The 19707-nt window shown below is 33.9% G+C and overlaps 1 protein-coding gene across 1 annotated transcript; it reads right to left on the reverse strand.

The window, feature by feature from the left end:
* Window positions 1–10967: 10967 nt before the first annotated feature.
* On the reverse strand, window positions 10968–14129 carry LOC127797898 (11-beta-hydroxysteroid dehydrogenase A-like). The gene is made up of 6 exons (XM_052331093.1): window positions 13850–14129; window positions 13567–13759; window positions 12230–12315; window positions 12002–12133; window positions 11711–11875; window positions 10968–11383 (listed from the first exon to the last, which is right to left on the reverse strand). The coding sequence occupies exons 1-6, from the start codon at window positions 14039–14041 to the stop codon at window positions 11174–11176; spliced, it is 978 nt and encodes a 325-aa protein (XP_052187053.1). The 5' UTR covers window positions 14042–14129; the 3' UTR covers window positions 10968–11173.
* Window positions 14130–19707: the final 5578 nt, after the last annotated feature.

Consider the following 19707-nt stretch of genomic DNA (forward strand, 5'->3'; position numbering starts at 1 on the left):
ATCATAGTGAGATAAAAGGTTGAACGAGAGTCTTATTTAGCATGGAGCTAAAAGGATAGGGAAGCTTGATCCATTCTATTTAGCTTCATGGAGAATAAGCTCTTAATGAAATTTGAAAGTCTGAGTTTGACAAAAGCATTTTGGGACACTGTCAAGGATAAGTTTGGGGGTACCTTGATAACAAGATTGAGGAGACTGACAATAAAGTTTGACAGTTATAAGAAGCATCTTAATCACTCCATGAGACAACATCTTAGGGAAATGTCAAACATGATTAGGGAGCTCGAAGGAGTTGGTCATACCCTAAGTGATGAGCAACAAGTTCAAGCAGTGGTTCAGTCTCTACTAGATTTGTGGGAACATATAAAGGTGAACTTGATCCACAACGAAGGAATCAAAACCTTTAATGACGTTGTGCGTCACATTAAATTGAAGGACGAACGCTTGGAAGTGGCTAGACTTTTTAGTAGTTCATATATTGGCCAGTCCAGTAAGAATAAGGGATAGAAACAATAGAGGAATGAGAAGAAGCCTGATTAGAATAACAAAAGGAAAAAGTGCAAGAGGTCCAAGCATAGAAAAAAGAATAGGGCGAGGACCAAGTGCTTCAATTATACGAGGTCTCAACCATTTTGCTCATAATTGCATTGAGCTTAAGGTAATGTCACATTCTTTCCATTATACCTTAGTTTCTAACACTGTTTTTCTTTCTGAATCCAATTCTTCATGAACTGTAGACTCAAAAGCAACCCACCACATAGTTAGGAACAAGGTGGTGTATCTAAAGTATCGTTGAATTATGACAAGTAGTAGGTGGATTCATATAGGTAATAACAACTCCACAATAGAAGTAAAAATGATTAACACTTGCCAATTGAGTTTGTGTGGTGGACGAATCTTTTATCTACATGATATCCTTTACACACTTGGAATATGACAAAATTTAGTTTATGCAGTTCTTCTTCTCAATTTTGGTTTCCGTTTAGATTTTCATGGTTTATGTATTTATTTTATTAGTTCTAGACGAATTTTGAATGGTTTTATTGTTATGGACACTATTGATAATGTTTTCGTTAGTAATGAATATTAGTTTTCACTTATATGTAGTTCTTGTGATGCAAGTATGGAATGATAATGTAATACTCTAGTATTTTGAGAATAATAATAATTAATTTTGTACTTAAAATATTTTTGACATCAATTAGAGATCATAATTGAGAAAACTAATGGGTTTAGAGTTAGTGGGCTAAGTTGAAAAAAAAGACTAAGTAAATGGGTTTAGAGTTAATGGGTTAGGCAACGTAAATGGGCTTAGAGTTAGTAGGCTAAAAAAGTGGGCTTAAAATTAATAAATTAAATAATAATCTATTTAAAAGAAGATTTAGTGAAAAAATAATTAAGGTGACAAAATAATTAAAGATAGTGAATGAAATGATTGAGAAATGTGAGAGACAAAGTATGGTGTAGAAAAATAATTAAAGGTTATGGGTGAGATTTAGTGGGAAATAATAAAGAAATGTGACAAAATAATTAAAAATAATAGGCAAAATAATTGAGAAATGTGGGAGACAAAGTAGGGTGTTGACAAATAATCAAAGATAATGGGTGAAATAATTAAGAAATGTGGGAGTCAAAGTAGGGTGTTGACAAATAATTAAAAATTATGAGTGAGATTTAGTGAAAAATAATTAAGAAAGATAACAAAATAATTACAGATGATGGGTGAAATAATTGAGAAATGTGGGAGACAAAGTAAGGTGTGGACAAATAATCAAAGATAATGGGTTAAATAATTGAGAAATGTGGGAGACAAATTTGGCCGTGAATAAATAATTAAAGATTATGAGTGAGATTTAGTGGAAAATTATTAAGAAATGTGACAAAATAATTAAAGATAATGGGTCACTATAATTATGTTAAATTTAACTCAACCTTCTATAAATAGAAAAAACTTGAAAGGTTTGAGGACTTAGATTAGAAAGAGAAAGGTTATAAGAAAAAAAGATTTGAGAGAGAGAGATTTGAAAAAAGAGAAAAAAAAATAGAGAGAGAGAAATACCAAGAAATTTATAAAAAAATTCTATAGGCTAGGTTTAGTAGTTTGTGTGAAAATTTTTGTAGAAGGCATTGTTGGGTACGCAAATCGAGATTTCATTTCAGTATTGAAGAATACCAAATCGCTCTACGAAATGGTGAGTTATCTGCAAAAATTTCTTAAAAAATTTCAGAAATATGAGAATGATATTTTAGAATTTTTGATGATGAAATTGGAAGAGAAATGCATGATTGATATTTATTATGGATTTTTGAGGCAATAAATATTTGAAAATCAAAGAGAAAATGAGAAATAAATAGAATATGGATTCTGAAAATTATGAAGAAATTTTTGGGGTTTAGAAATATTGTTTTAGGAATTATTGAGAAGATAAATTGAGAAAATTTTATGAGCAAGTATTTATTTCATAATCTTGAGGAAATAATAGAAAGAAATGGGAGAAATTAGAAAAATTAGAGAAAATTAGAAATCTGATTTTCTTAAATAATTATGATGGTCAGGGTACGCCAAGGTTCATAATTGAGTATAATTGGAAATCCGACGTGAATTTTGAGGTAAAATTACACAAGGGGCAAAATTGTCTTTTTGCAAGGTAAGTGGTATTTCCTAATTGGACCAAGCATCAAGATCTTATCATGTTGTCATGCCTTGTTATGAGTATGTCATGTAGATTGCATTTTACATGTTTTGATTTATGAAATATGTATATGAGCATGATGAGATTCACGGTCATACGTTACATGAATTCGGGATTAGGTACTGGCTCCGTTACTTTGTCAAGGGTGCACCCATACACTCCGGTCTGGCAGGGAGACTGGAAAAATGACGGGTAATCTTAAGGTGCAGTCGACCCAAACATGAGAGTTATGATGTTATGTGTATTGCATACATACACGAGCATTAAATGTTTTGTTCCCTTAGATAATTCATCATCTAACTTGGGCTTTACCCCTGGAATATTCAAACGTTCCAAATGAAGATTGTAACAGAAACGAGGATGAATGAAGCATGTAATAGCACTTAGCAAAGTGCATGATGAGTTGTATGATCAGTTGAATGTATGTTATGTAGCTCATGTATTTAAGTTCTGCTACTTTGAATTCTGAACGTTTGAGAAATGATGATGTAAAACCCTATTTAGGATTAATGTTAGTTGAGAACTTATAATTAAGTCATGTTGAGAAATTTATGTTCCCGTGATGTAAGAGCTATATTTTTTTATTATTGTTATGATATTAGATTCGATTCTAATTTCTGCATTTAATGTTTATGATAATTCTCCTTAGAGATAAATGAATAGAAATTTTGAGATGGATAAGAGCAATGATATGGTATAGTCTTAGTTTTAGTAGTAATGAAAAAAAAAATTATCCCAAAATTGTCCTGAGTTATAACGCACTTGGAAAACGGGGCGTTACAAATAATGTTTGGCATGCTAGATTAAGTCTTCTTTAGTTGAGTAACATTTCTAAAGTAGTAAGGTAGTTAAAAAATTAATCAACTAAGCAAGGTCGACTCAAGGGTTGGTGGGGCCCTAGGCAGTTCGGTGGCCGGCAATTGGCGTCGATAACGGGTAACGGCTTAGGCAACCTTTTCTCTCTCTTATCGGCTGTCTTCCTTGGTCTGTGTGAACCTTAACTGACGATCGCAAGTCTGTTGCTCTCTTTCCTCCCGTCAGCGTCCGCAATCTTCTTTCGTCACCGTCGGCCTAGGTTGGTGTTTCCTCCTCCTAGTCCTAGGTGGTCAACAGCCTCTTGAAGTAGTGAAGCTTTTGGGCCTCTGTATAAAAAGTACTGGAGACAAGTGAGGAGCATATGTGTGCTCCATCTTCTGAGCAAAAAGTAGGTTAAATTTTTCAGTATGTGTGAGTGGAAGAAACGACTGTCCTAATTGATAACATTAGAAAGTCGTGTTCTTCTTCGTCTTCAGTGGTGAACTTGATGTACCAATTCATGTCATTGACGAATAATGTAATGTGTAGGATTGTGTTGGGGAGGAAGGGGGAAGAAAGATTGACGAGCTACTAGCAAAGATTATGGAGCTGATGGGAATGAATCATATGGGTGATTCCATTCTATGGCTTGGTTGGATTTGGCCCAGAATCCCCCCCCCCCCTTTTGGGGACCCTAGGCATAGGCTAAGGCCTATGCCTTAAGCCAAGCCTGCGATTAAGAGATGTTTTTTAATCAAGTATTATTTCTTTTAATCGAATAATCAAATTGGATAGTCGAGTAATAATATATTTGTTTGATAATGTTAATCGAGTAAGATTATTCAGTAGTCAAGTAATGAACTACTTAATCAACTAAATGCTAAAACCATTTGAGTAACCTCTAATCTTACTCGATTAACATTTAACCTTAATATAGCTACTGAGATTGCATTAAATGTGATTTTTCTTCATTTTTAGACAATTAGATCTTCATTAAATGTTCTCTAAACATTTTTTCATTAAAATTATATATATTTTATTGGCATGAACAAGCAAAGGAATGTTCTTTGCAGGTTTTTAGGTTAAAAGTTTTATTTAAAAAGGAAATCTATAAATATTCAAGTTAAATGTTCAAGTTTTAAGTTAAATGTTCTTTGGACAAAATGCCAAATGCATTTAAAAAGGAAACCTATAAATATTAGGAGTTTCAAGACAACAAAAGAGGATTCTTATTTAAAAACATTATACTGAAGTCTTGATCAAAAAGCTCATAAGCTATTTCAAACTATACTTTCTGTTTTAGAGAATTAAATCTTAAAATCATATACCTTTATTCTTTGAACTCAAGTTAGAAGCCTATTTCATATAGCATGCAAAATGTCTAATAGCTTCTCTAAGTGTTTACTTTGAAAACCTTTATCATTCTTTTTGTTAAAGGTTAAGTACTTGTTTCTTGAAAAGCATAGAGTGTAAAGGTTTTAGTTTTAACTTGTTAAAAGATGTGTAAAGATTATAGTTTAGCTTGTAAATGCTAGTGATAGTAAGTTGATTAAAACCTTTAACAATATATCAAGGTAGTGGAGTAGGTAGTTAGGGTTGAATCACTATAGAAATTGTATTATACATTCTTATCTTCTTTACATTTAAGTAAAAACATTTTTTAGATTAGCTTAATTCACACCTTCTCTTACGCTAATCAATCTTTCATTTATTTCACTATTAATTTGAGATCTAATTAATATGCACTCTATTCTATATTGTGTTCCTAATACTTTTGTTCCAATTGATTGACACCTGAGCCTTATTTTTAAGTTTGTGACACACACCTACCCTGATGGTGATATTTTAGCACTTGAACCAATCCCGTATAATTTACAAATACCCAAAGAGGTGGGTCCTAATTGTCATCCTGACTTATTGATCATTATTTAGGTGTTGCCTTATTTAGCATTGATAACTATTTTTGCCTTTTCTAGCAATATTAGTATCCCGAGATAATCATCTTATTAGAGTTTGTTGTATTTCTGTATTTTTTCTTTTTGTTATATTGATATTTTGTATGCTTTGTATTGTTGCTGTATTATTTAGTTTGTTATATTGATAAACCAATGGCATTCTTGTAATTAGATGATGTATTAGTTCTAGGTATTTAAATGACCGAGATCTATGAATGAAAGATCGATGAGGCATTCTTTACGTCTTCCTTGTCTCTGTTGTAATATGGTATCAGAGCATAATTAGGGCTTCCATTTTTCCCATTCCTTTGTGTGATTACTCTTGCCATTAATTCTCTAGTGATTTGTGTTTGGCATTTTGTGTCTTATTTTCAACCTCTTATCTGATGATTCCATTTCAATCTTGTCGTGGTATCTAGTTCTCTCGTTCTCATCGTTTTTCCTTCCACGTTTTCCCTCGATCATCGTTGTTTTCTTCCATCGATTTCCTCTTGTTTTTGTCGATTTTCTCTAGCAATCTTGCTATTTTGGGTATATTTTGTTTTCTGGTTGGTCTTATATTGTTTGTTCAAAATACCTCTTCCTTTATGGCGTCTGTCACTCTTGATGCATCTCTCTCGTCTATGAGCAATTTCGCCATCGACGACAGTTCCATCATTCGAATAGTCCTTTATTCATCCATCATTCGAATAATCCCAATCTTATTCTTGTTTCTCAACCATTGACTAGAGAGAATTACACCTCTTAGAGCCGTTCGATGACGATTGCCTTGTCCGTGAAGAACAAACTGGCTTCATCAATGGTACAATTGTGCGACTTTCAGGTGATATCACTCTACTTAATGCCTAGATCAGGAGCAATAATATTTTCATTTCATGGATTTTAAATTCTATCTCTATGGAAATTTCTACAAGTTTAATATACTTAGAATTTTTGTTTGATATATGGAATAATCTTAAAGAAAGATTTCAATAGAATGGCCCTAGGATTTTTCAATCAAGACGTGAGTTGATGAACCTAAACCAAGGTCAATTGTCTGTAAAAGCATATTTCACTAAGCTTAAGACTATCTGGGATGAACTAAACAATTTTAGGTCTATGTGTACATGTTGAAAGTGTTCTTGTAGGGGGTATAAAAGCGCTTGTAGATCATTATCATATGGAATATGTAATGTTTTTTTTAATGGGCCTAAACGATTCATATAATCAAGTATGTGGTCAATTGCTCCTTATGGATCCTCTACCTCCTATAAATAAGGTTTTGCTTTAATATCTCAAAAGAAAAATCAAAGAACAGTGATGAATGCTAATGGAACTGATTCAACCTTATTGTCGGTTAAACATGAAACAACCAAATCTAATTTTGTTAGATCTTAAAAGAAAGAAAGACTGTATGTACCCATTGTGGTTATAGTGGGCATACTATTGAGAAATGTTATACGTTTCATGGCTATCCTCCGAGATAAAATTACCTTGGGACAATCTGAATTAGTCAAAGTCTAATCAAATCAATTATGCTATTATTAATTAGGTGAATGATAGTGGTATTAACCAAGTCAAGAGTCACGACATGGGAGGTTTTATGCAGTCTTTGACTCCCACAATATCAGCATCTTCTGAGTGTGTTGAGCACTCATCTATCTGATGTTAAGACTGATGTAGATGTTCCAAAACCTCTTGATCTGGCCTCAGGTATATGTTTTTCAACGAATATTACTTCCAATCTAAGTTATCATAGATTTTGGATAATAAACTCAGGGGTTACAAGTCATATATGTTATGATTAGTCATTCTTTCATCAATTGAGGCCTATTCAAAATGCATTTGTGACATTACCTGATCATAAACAATTTTTTGTCTCCTTTATTGGAACTGTGAAGTTGTCTCCTTTCATATTGTTAGAGAATGTTCTCTACATTTCTCAATTCAAGTTTAATCTAAATAAGTGAGTACCTTAGCAACACAATCCTCTTTATGTCTTAAGTTCTTATTTGATTCCTGTATCATCCAGGATCTCTATCATTCAAGGATGATTGGTAAGGGTGAACCCATGAACGGTTTGTATGTGCTTGATTCTGATTCTCTTGTCTGTGATAAACAATTTGTAGATAGGATGTGTAATGCTGATGTTATGGTAGCACATGTTGTTAGTAGAGATATTTGGCATAGCAGGCTAGGTCATCTTGCTTTTGAGAAATTGGACGCGTTGAATGAATTGTTGAATTTTCTTAATAATAAAAGGGATAGTGTACATGTTCCCTGTTTAGTATGTCCATTGGCAAAGCAGATGAGGTTGTCTTTTGTTTACAATAATAACATGTCTAGAAATGATTTTGATCTTATTCATTGTGATACCTGGGGATTTATCCTGTTGCCACACATGTTGGTTATAGATATTTTTTGACTCTAGTAGATGATTGTATATGGTTTACCTGGGTGTTTAATATAAAGCAAAAATCTAATGCTAAGGTCATCATTCCTAGATTCTTTGTTATGGTAGAAACCCAATTTAATACTATTATCAAGACTTTTAGATTTGATAATGCACCTAAATTATCGTTTATGGATTTCTTTGCCTCTAAAGGGGTTCTTCACAAATTCTCTTGTGTCAAAAGACCTAAACAGAATTCTGTTGTAGAGCGCAAACACCAGCATTTACTTAATGTGGCTAGGGCTCTATCTTTTCAATCTTAAGTTTTATAAAATTTTGGGGTGAGTGTGTCCTGATTGCAACCTTCTTGATAAATAGAACACCTACTACTATTTTCCAATCCCAGACTCCTTATCGATTATTATACCATGTTCTTGTGGATTATGCTTCTTTAAGGGTGTTTATGTTTTACCTCCACCTTGTCTTCTCATCAGAATAAGTTTTCTCCTAGAGCCACAACCTATGTTTTCATTGGCTATCCACTAGGTATGAAATGATATAAATTGTATGACCTTAGTAGCATGTCTATACTGGTTTCTCAGGATGTTATATTTCATGAGCATGTGTTTCCTTTTCACTCTATTACCCTCTCTGTTGAATTGGTTAATCATTTTCCTTATTTTGTTTTGCCTACACCATCTCTTGATATACCCTTTTCTTCCATCCCATCTCCTACTGCTCCAAGTTTATCTGATGATTTGGCTCCTGTATCTTTCTTTGATTTGGAGGTTGTTCCCATTTCTTCATCCATTCTGGTTGTTCCTATCTACAGGATAACCCGAGTCACCAAGCCTTCTTCCTACCTTCAAGATTTTCATTACAGCCTCTTAACTAGCAAACCATTGCCCCATGCTTAAACTCTTTATCCCTTGAGTAATTACATTTCCTATGACAAGATTTTAGCTTCTCACGACTCTTTCATTTTCTCAATTTCTTCTCATCTTGAGCCATAACATTATTCTCAAGCAATTCAATTTCCTCATTAGAGGGCTGCTATGGATGCTAAACTAGAAGCTATGCATTAAAATCAAACATGGTCAGTTGTTTCTCTTCTTATTGATAAACATTCTATTGGTTGTAAATGGGTGTACAAGATGAAGTATAAATCAGATGGTTCTATAGAACGATACAAGGCTCGTTTAGTGGCCAAAGGTTACACTCAACAAGAGGGTTTAGATTTTTTTAACACTTTTTTTTCTATTACCAAATTGGTAACAATTAATGTCTTACTTGCCCTTGTTGTTGCTCATCAATAGTCCCTTATTCAGCTTGAGATAAATAATGCCTTCTTAAATGGTGATTTGTTTGAGGAAGTGTAGCCCAAAATTCATGTTTCCTCTCTGGGGGAGAGATTGGTGTGTAAACTGCACAAGTCTATTTACAGCTTGAAGTAGGCTTTTAAACAATGATTTTCAAAATTCTCTAGTGTTCTTTTGTGACATTACTCGTTTATGTTGATGACATTATCATCACCGATCCTAGTGTTGCAACCATTAGTTCTCTCAAGGAGTTTCTTCATAATCAATTTAAACTGAAAGATCTAGGTCAGTTGAAGTATTTTCTTGGCTTGGAAATCGCTCTGTCTTATAAAGGTATCTCTCTATCTCAGCATCATTATACTCTTCAACTTCTAAAGGATACAGGTTTTCTAGCTTGCAAGCTAACTTCAGTACCTATATATGCTGCCTAATACCATATTATTTTCATTTGAGGGAGATTTATTATCAGATCCTTCTGTGTATCGAAGGCTTATCGGTAGGTTGTTTTATCTTATGGTTTCTCAGCCTAATATTACATTTACTGTTCATAAGCTCAATTAATTTATATCACAGCCTTGTCTACCTCACTTGGATGCTACCTATCATTTGTTACGGTATCTTAAAACAACCCCCGGTCAAGGTTTGTTTTTCTCTGCTACTTCTTCTTTTTAGCTTAGAGCTTTTTCTGATGTTGATTGGGGGTCCTGTTTGGACTCAAGGAGGTCTACCACTGGCTTTTTCATTTTTCTTAGTGATTTTATGATTTCATGGAAGACTAAGAAGTAGAGTATTGTTTTCCATTCATTTGCAGATGCGGAATACTGGGCACTTGTGTCCACTGCTAGTGAGTTGGTATGGCTCACTCAGTTATTATTGGATTTTCATATTCATGCTCCAATTCATGCTCTTTTTTTTATGATAACCAAGCTATGATCCACAATGCCACCAATGTGGTGTTTCACGAGCGCACGACGCACATCAAATTGAATTGCCATTTTATTTGCGAGAAGTTGGTTGCCAGCCTTATTAAGTTACTCCCCATTCATTCAAGGCATCAGCTAGTTGATGTGTTCACCAAAGCATTACCAACAACTCATTTGTTCCCTTTGTTAACCAAGATGGCCGTTCATGATATACACAATCCATCTTGAGAGGGAGTATTAGAGTTTGTTGTATTGTTGTATTTTTTTTTTTTTTTTGGTTATATTGATATTTTGTATGCTTTGTATTGTTGCTGTATTGTTTAGTTTTATATTTGTTTAGTTCGTTATATTGATAAACCAATGGCATTCTTGTAATTAGATGATGTACTAGTTCTAGATATTTAAAGGATCGAGATCTATGAATGAAAAATCAATGATGCATTCTTTACGTCTTCCTTATTTGTGTTGTAATACATCTTAAATCTCTAAATTCTTGGGGCTTATTCAGGGGGTTGGTTGATTCTTGTATATATGTCAATGTTAACTTATAATTTTGACTTCATCCACTTGGTTGGCTTATGAGGCCTTTCCATCTACATTTAAATGGGGTCCTTCAAGTATATGTGGATGGGAAATGCTTGGTGTCTATCATTCATCTATAAACTATGCTCCTTGCTGCTTGATGATAAAGTGTATGTCTAAAGAATAAAAATGGAACTCCCAGAGCATAGATTAGATGGCAAAAGAGCAAGCAATATGTAGGTATAATTCGGTGGGTTGTGAGTTCGATTTCTCCCCTACGCATGGGTTAAAAGCTCAACCTGCGATTTATATACCTTTTCCTACGTAATTGAGAGCACGAGTACAGGAGATCGCATAAGGGTGATTATTCTAAGAATAAAAATGGAATGAAGATGCTTTAATTTAAGCCCAAATCACACATACACAGTGCAGAAGATGGGAATATAATTCCCTCGTATTCATGTTTGAAAACAGAAACAACAAAAGTGAGAAGCTAATCATAGTATATCAGTTCTTAAGAAGGTCACTGAGAAGATCTTAATTTTGCAGCTGCAATCATAACCTTAATTAGTCTTCTCTAGCCTGTGATGATGCTCTAATCATAACCATCCATATTTGATCTCGTCGACTTGAAGTAAAATGTGGTGTAATACCATTCAAGCAGTTCAGGGCACAGAGCTTTTAGCATGAACAATGGCTTGTACCATTTTGGTTCAGTCAAATATCTGTCTCCTCGACACGCTGCCTCCACAATAGCATCCGCACAATCTCTTGAACTCATCATTGGCAACTTTTGAACTAGGACCTGAGAACAGCCAAAATCTATTTCATTAATTCGATTATCCAATATGCATGAGAAGATAATATTGAAGATAATATAAGAACATGACTATTTTGGTTTTGTTTTAAAAGCATGAATCCCCAGTAAGAACCTAAGCTTGTAAGGCCACACACCATAGGTTCCATCGAATACGTAAATGATTTGCTTTCAAAGTAAATTATGGTTGCAAATAAAATCAACCAATACAACGTGCATGGTGTGTTGGGAACATGCAAGATCATCAATACACCATTTTTATATCTACAGTGACAGCTAGCACATGGTAAGTACTAATCCAAGGTCCGTACTTACTTGTCTCACTCTTCCATCTACTTTGAATTCTCCATCTCTGGATAAGTGTTTCCCTTGGGTCATCTCTGTGTCAATAAAGCCGGGAGTTACGATTGTAACACTGACTGTAGGGCCTAATTCCACTCTCAGCGTCTCATAGAAGCTTATTAGTGCTGACTTGCTTGCCTGAAAGCCAACAGAAAACAAGAATAATCATTTTACACAAGCACAATATGTCCACACAAGTTGCACTGGAGATGACTATCTAATTAATAAACATGGAATATATAGTAGTCGGTCCGGCATTTTTACAGCGTAGAAGCTCAGTCTTGGTGGGTATAAATGAGCACTGACGGAGGAAATGACTACAATCTTGCCCTTGGTCTTCTTGAGGTGAGGAATTGCAAAGTAAGTTGTGTATACATTTCCCCAAAAGTTTGTGTCCTGCACCCTCCAAATACAACCAACTGTCAACTTCAAAATGGTGCGTAAACAAGGTGATTCACATTTCTTTCTTTATTATTAAAGGAGTAGTATTACCATTACAGAAGCAAATTTTGTAACTTGAGATACTTCTTCAATTGAGCAAAAAGAGAGGATTCCCGCATTATTCACCAAATGGTCCACTGCAAATAAGCCAAATATATGACTAGTAAGCCCCACATATTTAGGGTATTTAAATTTGGAAAATGTTATTAGTACACCTTTGTGTATACCTTAGCTACATAAAAATATACCAATAACAAAAAAATCCCTCATAAGACACATAAAGGCACATGAAGCGCATGTGAGGCGAGAGGTATTTTGGTCATAATACCCTCTTATATAACTCAAGATGTACAAAAGTGACATACATCTAGCATGATTCTTTAAATTTTGATCCAATTGAAAAATCGGTTCAAATTGATTGGGCCTCGTACTCAATCCATTAATAGAGTAATTGATTTTCAGTCCCATCCTCTATGGGACGATCCATAATAGAAAACTAATTATAATTAATATAATATTATTATTTACCACATTTAATTTTAATTTTTTAATATATATTATATAGATTTTAAAATTTTAAATATACATATGCATATTTAAAAAAAATTATATTAAAAACAAAAAATTTATTCAGATCAAAATGGATCGGATCAAATTGAACCATCTCGAACCGATAAAGATATTCGATTCAAAAATTTGGAAAATCTTGATCTTAATCCGCTCTAGAATCACTTCAAACCAAACGAACACCCACACACACACTAACACAACTCTCTTTTGCTTGCCCAACTTCTTTACCCACTTCTCTTCACTTGCCCAACTTCAGATCTTCCACAGTTGTGATTTGTTCGGTGATCACTTTTGATTTATTTTTGTCTTTAGATCTTATGTACCAAGCATGAATATCGATTCTTCAGCCTTCGATCGAGTGTCGGCAATAACACTGCAATCATATGGTGGCAAACAACTCTTTTCAGTACTCTAATGGCTCGTTCTTCAATGGTAGTGAAAAAGGTTTCTTTCTGAACAATAGTGGTGGAGATCGATCTCCTTTTAATTGTCTTCTTCTCTACTTGCCTTTCCCTAGTTAGCTACCTCTACAGCGAGAGAACAACGTTGGTCTGAGGTGAACAACATAAAGAGAGACCAAATAAGCGTGGTTATGACTAATATATATAAAACTTCGTCTTCAGTGTCAACATCAAAACTAATTAGAAAGACTTCTCACTAGATTAATGTAAATGGCATATATAAACCTCTAAAGATATATAAATAAATTGTAAAAGAAATTTTAAGCAAATAACTCAAATTACAACAGATATCCTAATGTTAACATTTCAGTGTGAGCATACTTAAATAATAACGGAAGAGAAAGAAGTAGAACTCACATCGACCAAAATGGTTGATGGCTTCATTGACAAATCGCTTACAGTCATCGGCGTTTGACACGTCAGCACGAACCGGAACAACGTCCGGCGAGCCCAGCCCCCGAGCATTCTCTGCAACCTTTCGCAACTGCTCCTCCCTCCTCGCCACTATCACCAGACAAGCTCCCTTCTTCGCGTACTCGTAGGCCACTTGCTGCATATTAATTAATTTCTTATATATATAAATATATATATATGTATAAGCTGAGAGAGAGAGAGAGAGGGGGAGGGAAGGGAAATGGACCTCTCCGATTCCTGAGGAAGCGCCAGTGATAAGGACAACTTTTCCTTTCAAGCTTTCGCTGGAACGACAGCTTAAGATGGCGAGAATGCATCTGACGATCAAGAAGAGAGGAAAAGTGAAGCACAAGCAAACGACGACAACAGGAAGGACAATCGCGTATATCAAAGTGTGAATCAGACGGTCGGCATCCATTAATGTTGGGGTTCCGAGAGAGTGAGTTGATTCAGCAATGAACGAATGTTGTCAGGTTGGAAAGCAGGCAATGAAAATTAAGTGTGTGTCTGTGCGTATATATATATATATATATATATGGAAATGTAGGTGAAAGAAAGAAGGCAACATGCGGCTTTTAGCTTTGTTCGAATGGAAGAAAAGTATCATAACAAGAGTAACGTGAAAAGTTATTCGGGCTCAGCAATTCACTTGATATGGAACAATGCTTTATTGTCACACAATTGCTTTTTCTATAAAAAAAAAAAAAAAAAACTTACTTTGGATAAGCGTTATGGTGCATATTTATTTATATAGAATAGAATATATTACAGGAATAATTAAATAAATCTAACTAACAATTCACTTTTCATTAAATCTATTGTCACGTTACAAAAATCGATTTGGATCTTAGTATTTTTTGAATTGAGTTTGATTTAATAAAAATTTAAGTTAGGTGTATACCCTTATTAATTCTTTTTTATAATGAGATCGCGCTAGTAAATATATATAAGATGACATATGAGAGTTGTATATCACGTTTATAAAATCAAAGTGATAAAATGATAATTTTATCTTTCTATATCTCACTTTCTTTCTTTCTGTCTCTCTCTCTCTCTGGATTGTCCCAACCCAATCTTGGCCCAACTCTCATGGCCTAATCTTAGCCCATCTCTCATGATCCAATCTAGGCCTGATTCTAGCCCTGCGTCAACCTGCACCAACATCATTGTAGCTCTATACTGGATATTTGCGCTTCTGCTCAAATTACATCCTCAATTATGGCAGATCTCATCTTCATTAATGGCAAATCTCATTCACATTAATGAGGGTCATATCGACACCATACTATCACCTAAAAACCTTCACCGATACCGGATACTCAGTCTCATCACCTGCAAGCACACAATGCATGCATACAAGAGGACTTTTTCTCCTTCTATATGAACTCATTCTCCTCAGAGTTAAAGTATATTTTTTTCTCTGACTCACTAATACTCTGTCACTTTTTACTCCCTTAATTGAACGTCGGAGTGCTTGTAGGTGCCAATTGCCCCCAAACGAACCAACTGCTAGGGCCCGTCCCTTGTCGTTGTAGGCTCACCTTTAACCATCCTTTTGTCAAAAAGAAACACTCTCCTCTAATTTTAAAATTAATAAAAATTAAAAAAACAACTAATGGTCATCGGTAGGCGAACAGCTCTTTTGCATTGTGTTCGTTTGTGTTCATACTAAATTTGCTTGATTTAGGGGTTTTGATTTAATCCATTGTTTTCTGCTTTAAAGACAAGCATCCCTTGATCTTCTTTGTATTTTTTTTTTTTTTTCATTTTTGTCCTTTTCCATCCACAATGCTCTCCATGATATTCTGTTTTCCCTCTTCTTCTTCTTCTTCTTCTTCGTCTTTTGATCTAGCTAGGGTTCTTTTGCTAACCGAGCAATATTGCCTCCAAAATCAACAATGAGATTGTGGAACAACAGGTAGGTACCTTTTCTTCCACCATTCAACTGTTCAACTGCTAATCTAGGGTTTCTTATGCTAATCAAGCACAACTAGCCTGTTTTTGCCAATCTAGGGAATAAAAAATACCCTCAAACAAGCATGATAATTAAAAAGAAGACAACCAAAAACTTCAACTTGGGACATTTTAAGCTTAATAATATGGAACGAAAACAAATAACAAATATAAACCTACTACTGCACCGTTAACTGGCATGGTGTATATATGATTTGGTTTAAAATATATCATATTGGTCACTGAGAATAACTTACAGCTTAAATGAAACAAATTAACAGTGTGCCACGTGGCCAGCTCCGTGCGCCACGTGGTCGCATGTTCGCGCGCCATACGGCTATGTTGGAAATTAATTTCTTAGCCTCCTTCTCCGCCCTTTCCCCCGGTTTCGAACCTGGGGACCTCCCATACCCGCATACACGTGCGAAACCATCTATCCTATGAAACCTCCTAGTCATGTATTTGTATATATAAATTATATACTAATCTAATTATTATTTTTCACAATTATATTTATATTTTTTAATATAAATTAAAAACATAAATTAATTGATTATTTTTAAAAGAATAATAGAATAAATTAAAAATAAATTTATTGATTTAAATTAAATAAATTAATTGATTAAAAATAAAAAAGATTTTATATATTTTTTTAAAATTATTAAAATTTTGTTAAATTTATTTATTATTTTTTTAAAATTAATTTTTTTAACGAATTTTTTTTAATTATTTATTTTTTTCTAAATTTAGCGTCGGTTTTAAAAAAACTGTCACAAAATTAAATTTTTTAATGAATTTTGCAACGATTTTTTAAAATTGCCGCAAATGTTATTTAATTTTTATTTTTATTTTTATTTATTTATTTATTTTCTAAATTTAACGACAATTTTTTAAAATTGCCACAAATGTTATTTAATTTTAATTTTTAATTATTTATTTTTTTCTTAAATTTAGTGGCCGTTTTTTAAAATCATCATAAAATTAAATTTTTTAATGAATTTTGCGACCGTTTTTTAAAACTGTCGCAAATATTATTTAATTTTAATTTTTAATTATTAAATTATTTTTTGAATTTAGTTGTAATATTGAAAAATCGTCACAAATGTTAAATTATTTTTATTTTTTAATTATTTAATTATTTTTTGAATTTAATGACTGTTTCTCAAAAACTACCGCTAAATTTAATTTTAATTTTTAATTATTAAATTATTTTCTAAATTTAGCGGCGATTGTTTGGAAATCGCTGCAAAATTAAATTTTTTAATGATTCTTACAACGATTTTGAAAAATCGTGGCAAAATGTTAAAAAACTGTGGCAAAAAACGTATTTTGTGACACTGCCATAAAAAATCAATTTTTTTGTAATGTCTTCTCTTTCTCTCTCTCACTTGCTCTCTCGTGCGACCTTTCATCTCTCTCTCTCTCTCTCTCGTTTCAGCCATGCGACCCTTCCTCTCATTCTGACCATCGCTCTCTCTCCCTTCCGGCAACCCTTAGGTCGATCCGGCGCAAGCATTATCCACTAGTGTCTCTCTATCTCTCGGCTTATCAAATTTGATCGTCCGATGTCCGTTGGGCTCTCTCCGACCCTCTCTCTGTCTCTCCCATCTGTCACACGTCTCCATTGGCTCTGACCTACAAAGAGGTAAGTCTCTCCCGCAATTATTTTAAGCACACATCCATCATATATACGCATATACGCGTTATTTAGGTTTGGCCAAAACTTTAAGCTTAAATCTACGGAGTTTCGACCGTAGAACCTTGCTGGTTTTTTAGCATGTTGGTCGATGGGCCTTTTGGTGTCAGGTGGTTGCCTCTGATGGTTGGAAACCACAGGCCACGATGGTCGACGACAACTGGCAATGCGTATATATGCTCTATTTAGGTTTGGCTGAAACTTTAAAGTTAAATCTACGGAGATTGAGCCGTTGGATCTTGTTGATTTTTGGGTATGTTGGTCGATGGGCCCTTAGGTGTTGAGTGGTTGCCTTTGATTGCAAGAAACTACCGCCCACGATGGCCAATGACAATTGGCAATGCGTATATATGCACTATTTGAATTTGGCCGAAACTTTAAACTTAATATCTACGGAGATTGGGCCGTTGGATCTTGCTAGTTTTTGGGTATGTTGGTCGATGGGCCCTTGGGTGTCGGGTGGTTACCTCTGATCGGTGGAAACCACCGGCCACAGTTTCTAGTGGCTGCTAGCAGTGCATTTTTAAGTTGTGGCAAAGATTAAAAATCATATCTATGAAAATCTAACCGTTAAAATCTGTCTCATTTTTATATATGTTAACCCCGTTGACTTAGTGTTTCTAATGGTAGGCTCTGATCGTGGGAATCTTCAGCCGATGGTGGTCCTCGGTAACCGCTGGTGGCGGCGGGTTGGTTTGGGTTGTTTTTGTATATTTGTATATTTGTATACAAATATATATTTGTATATTCCTTTTTTTGTGCTTTAGTTTTTATTGTTTGTTTATGTTGTTTTTTTATGATAATGATGAAGATGATTTTGTTGTTGAAATGGAAATTAAATAACGTGATTTGTTTTGAGTTGTAAAAAATCATAATTTATTTTTATATTGTGTTGTGTGTACATTCAAATATTGAGAAGGAAGTTTGGATTTCGTTCGCAAAGGAGAGAGAGAACTAACCTTATGTGATAAGGTCGGCAAACGGACATCCGCCGACGATAGTGAGGGAGACAAATTACAAGATGGTGTTAAAAGAGAGCCATGACTTGTTGTATATTTTGTTTGTGTTGATTTTTTATGTTATGTTTTAATTTTTTAAAATAAAAATTTTAATGTATCATTTGATAACTTTAGATTGTTCAATTTTATTTATTTATGTCTTCCTTGATCGGGCATGAGCCCCAATGAACTAATTGGCATCAAAATCTCAATCAAGAAATGCCACCCTACCTTCTGTTGATTCACATATTAATATATTAAAAATAAATTAAATATGATTTTATTTGTATTATCTTTTCATTATTAATAAGTATTAATATGATTTTTAAATTATTATTAATTAATAAATTAAAGAATATCACTTACATTATTAACAAAGAGGGTAGAATGAATAATTGTTAATAAGGGCAGAGAGGTTACAATGAATAATGAATTAAAGATTATTTATGTAAAAATTATTTGAAATAATATTTTATTATTTTAAATTTAAAATATATATTATCAAAAAGAATTGATATAGTTAAATTGAGTTATTAAAAATTATATATTTTACAGATTGAAGATTGATTGATCATAAACATAAGAAATCAGAAAGACAAAAGAATCAGTTAATTAAAGGCAACCTCCTTACTCTCTTTGCGAGTCTCCTTTGATTTTCGGATTCCATTTCCTCCCTTAACTCGATTTGGTTCCAAAAATTGGTTCCAAAAATTATTTATATGCATTATGGATATTTGTTGTGTAAATTAAATAGGAGACTTCCAGGGTTTTATTTGGTAGGAGCTTAAGGGGTATTGTGTTGCCCTTACTTTCTTAGGAATTGTGCTGAACCAGTTTAGGTGTTCCTAGAGGGTTGGTGGGATTTGGTTGTGGTTATAGTTTCTCGCGGATGTGATTCTCGATAACAGGGGGCATGAGCTATTGTTCGTCTAACGTCCCTATTTTTATAGTTAATATTTATATATTTTCCCCGGGGACATGACATTAGCACGATTACCAAAAACTCATGGCAACCTCTTCCTTAGAAACCCCAGCTGAGGAATTCAGGAGGAAACGTTAGAATAGTTAGCGCCTACCAGAGTCTTAATGAAAATACAACAACTAACATACTTATCTCTGATAGAAAAACTTTGTTATTGCTTCATCAACCACTTAACACATTCTTAAGCATACGTCAGGGTCAATAACATTAAGCGATGCTGAATCTAACACATTATCTGTAATACCCCATGTTCGTATGAAGTTGCCACGTAATTTCGATGAGTTTAGAATACCGAAAAATTGGTTTGATAGCAGTTATAAGTATCGAATCAACTGCAGGGAGTGTCTCTGAGTAGAATTATCTAAGAAAAATGACATGGTCTCGACGAGCGTTTCGAGATAGAATTTATGGTATCGAAAGAAATTGTTTCGGAAACGATTTTTGGTACAGTTAAA

Source organism: Diospyros lotus, chromosome 3, assembly GCF_014633365.1.
Source record: "Diospyros lotus cultivar Yz01 chromosome 3, ASM1463336v1, whole genome shotgun sequence".
NCBI classification, from domain to species: domain Eukaryota; kingdom Viridiplantae; phylum Streptophyta; class Magnoliopsida; order Ericales; family Ebenaceae; genus Diospyros; species Diospyros lotus.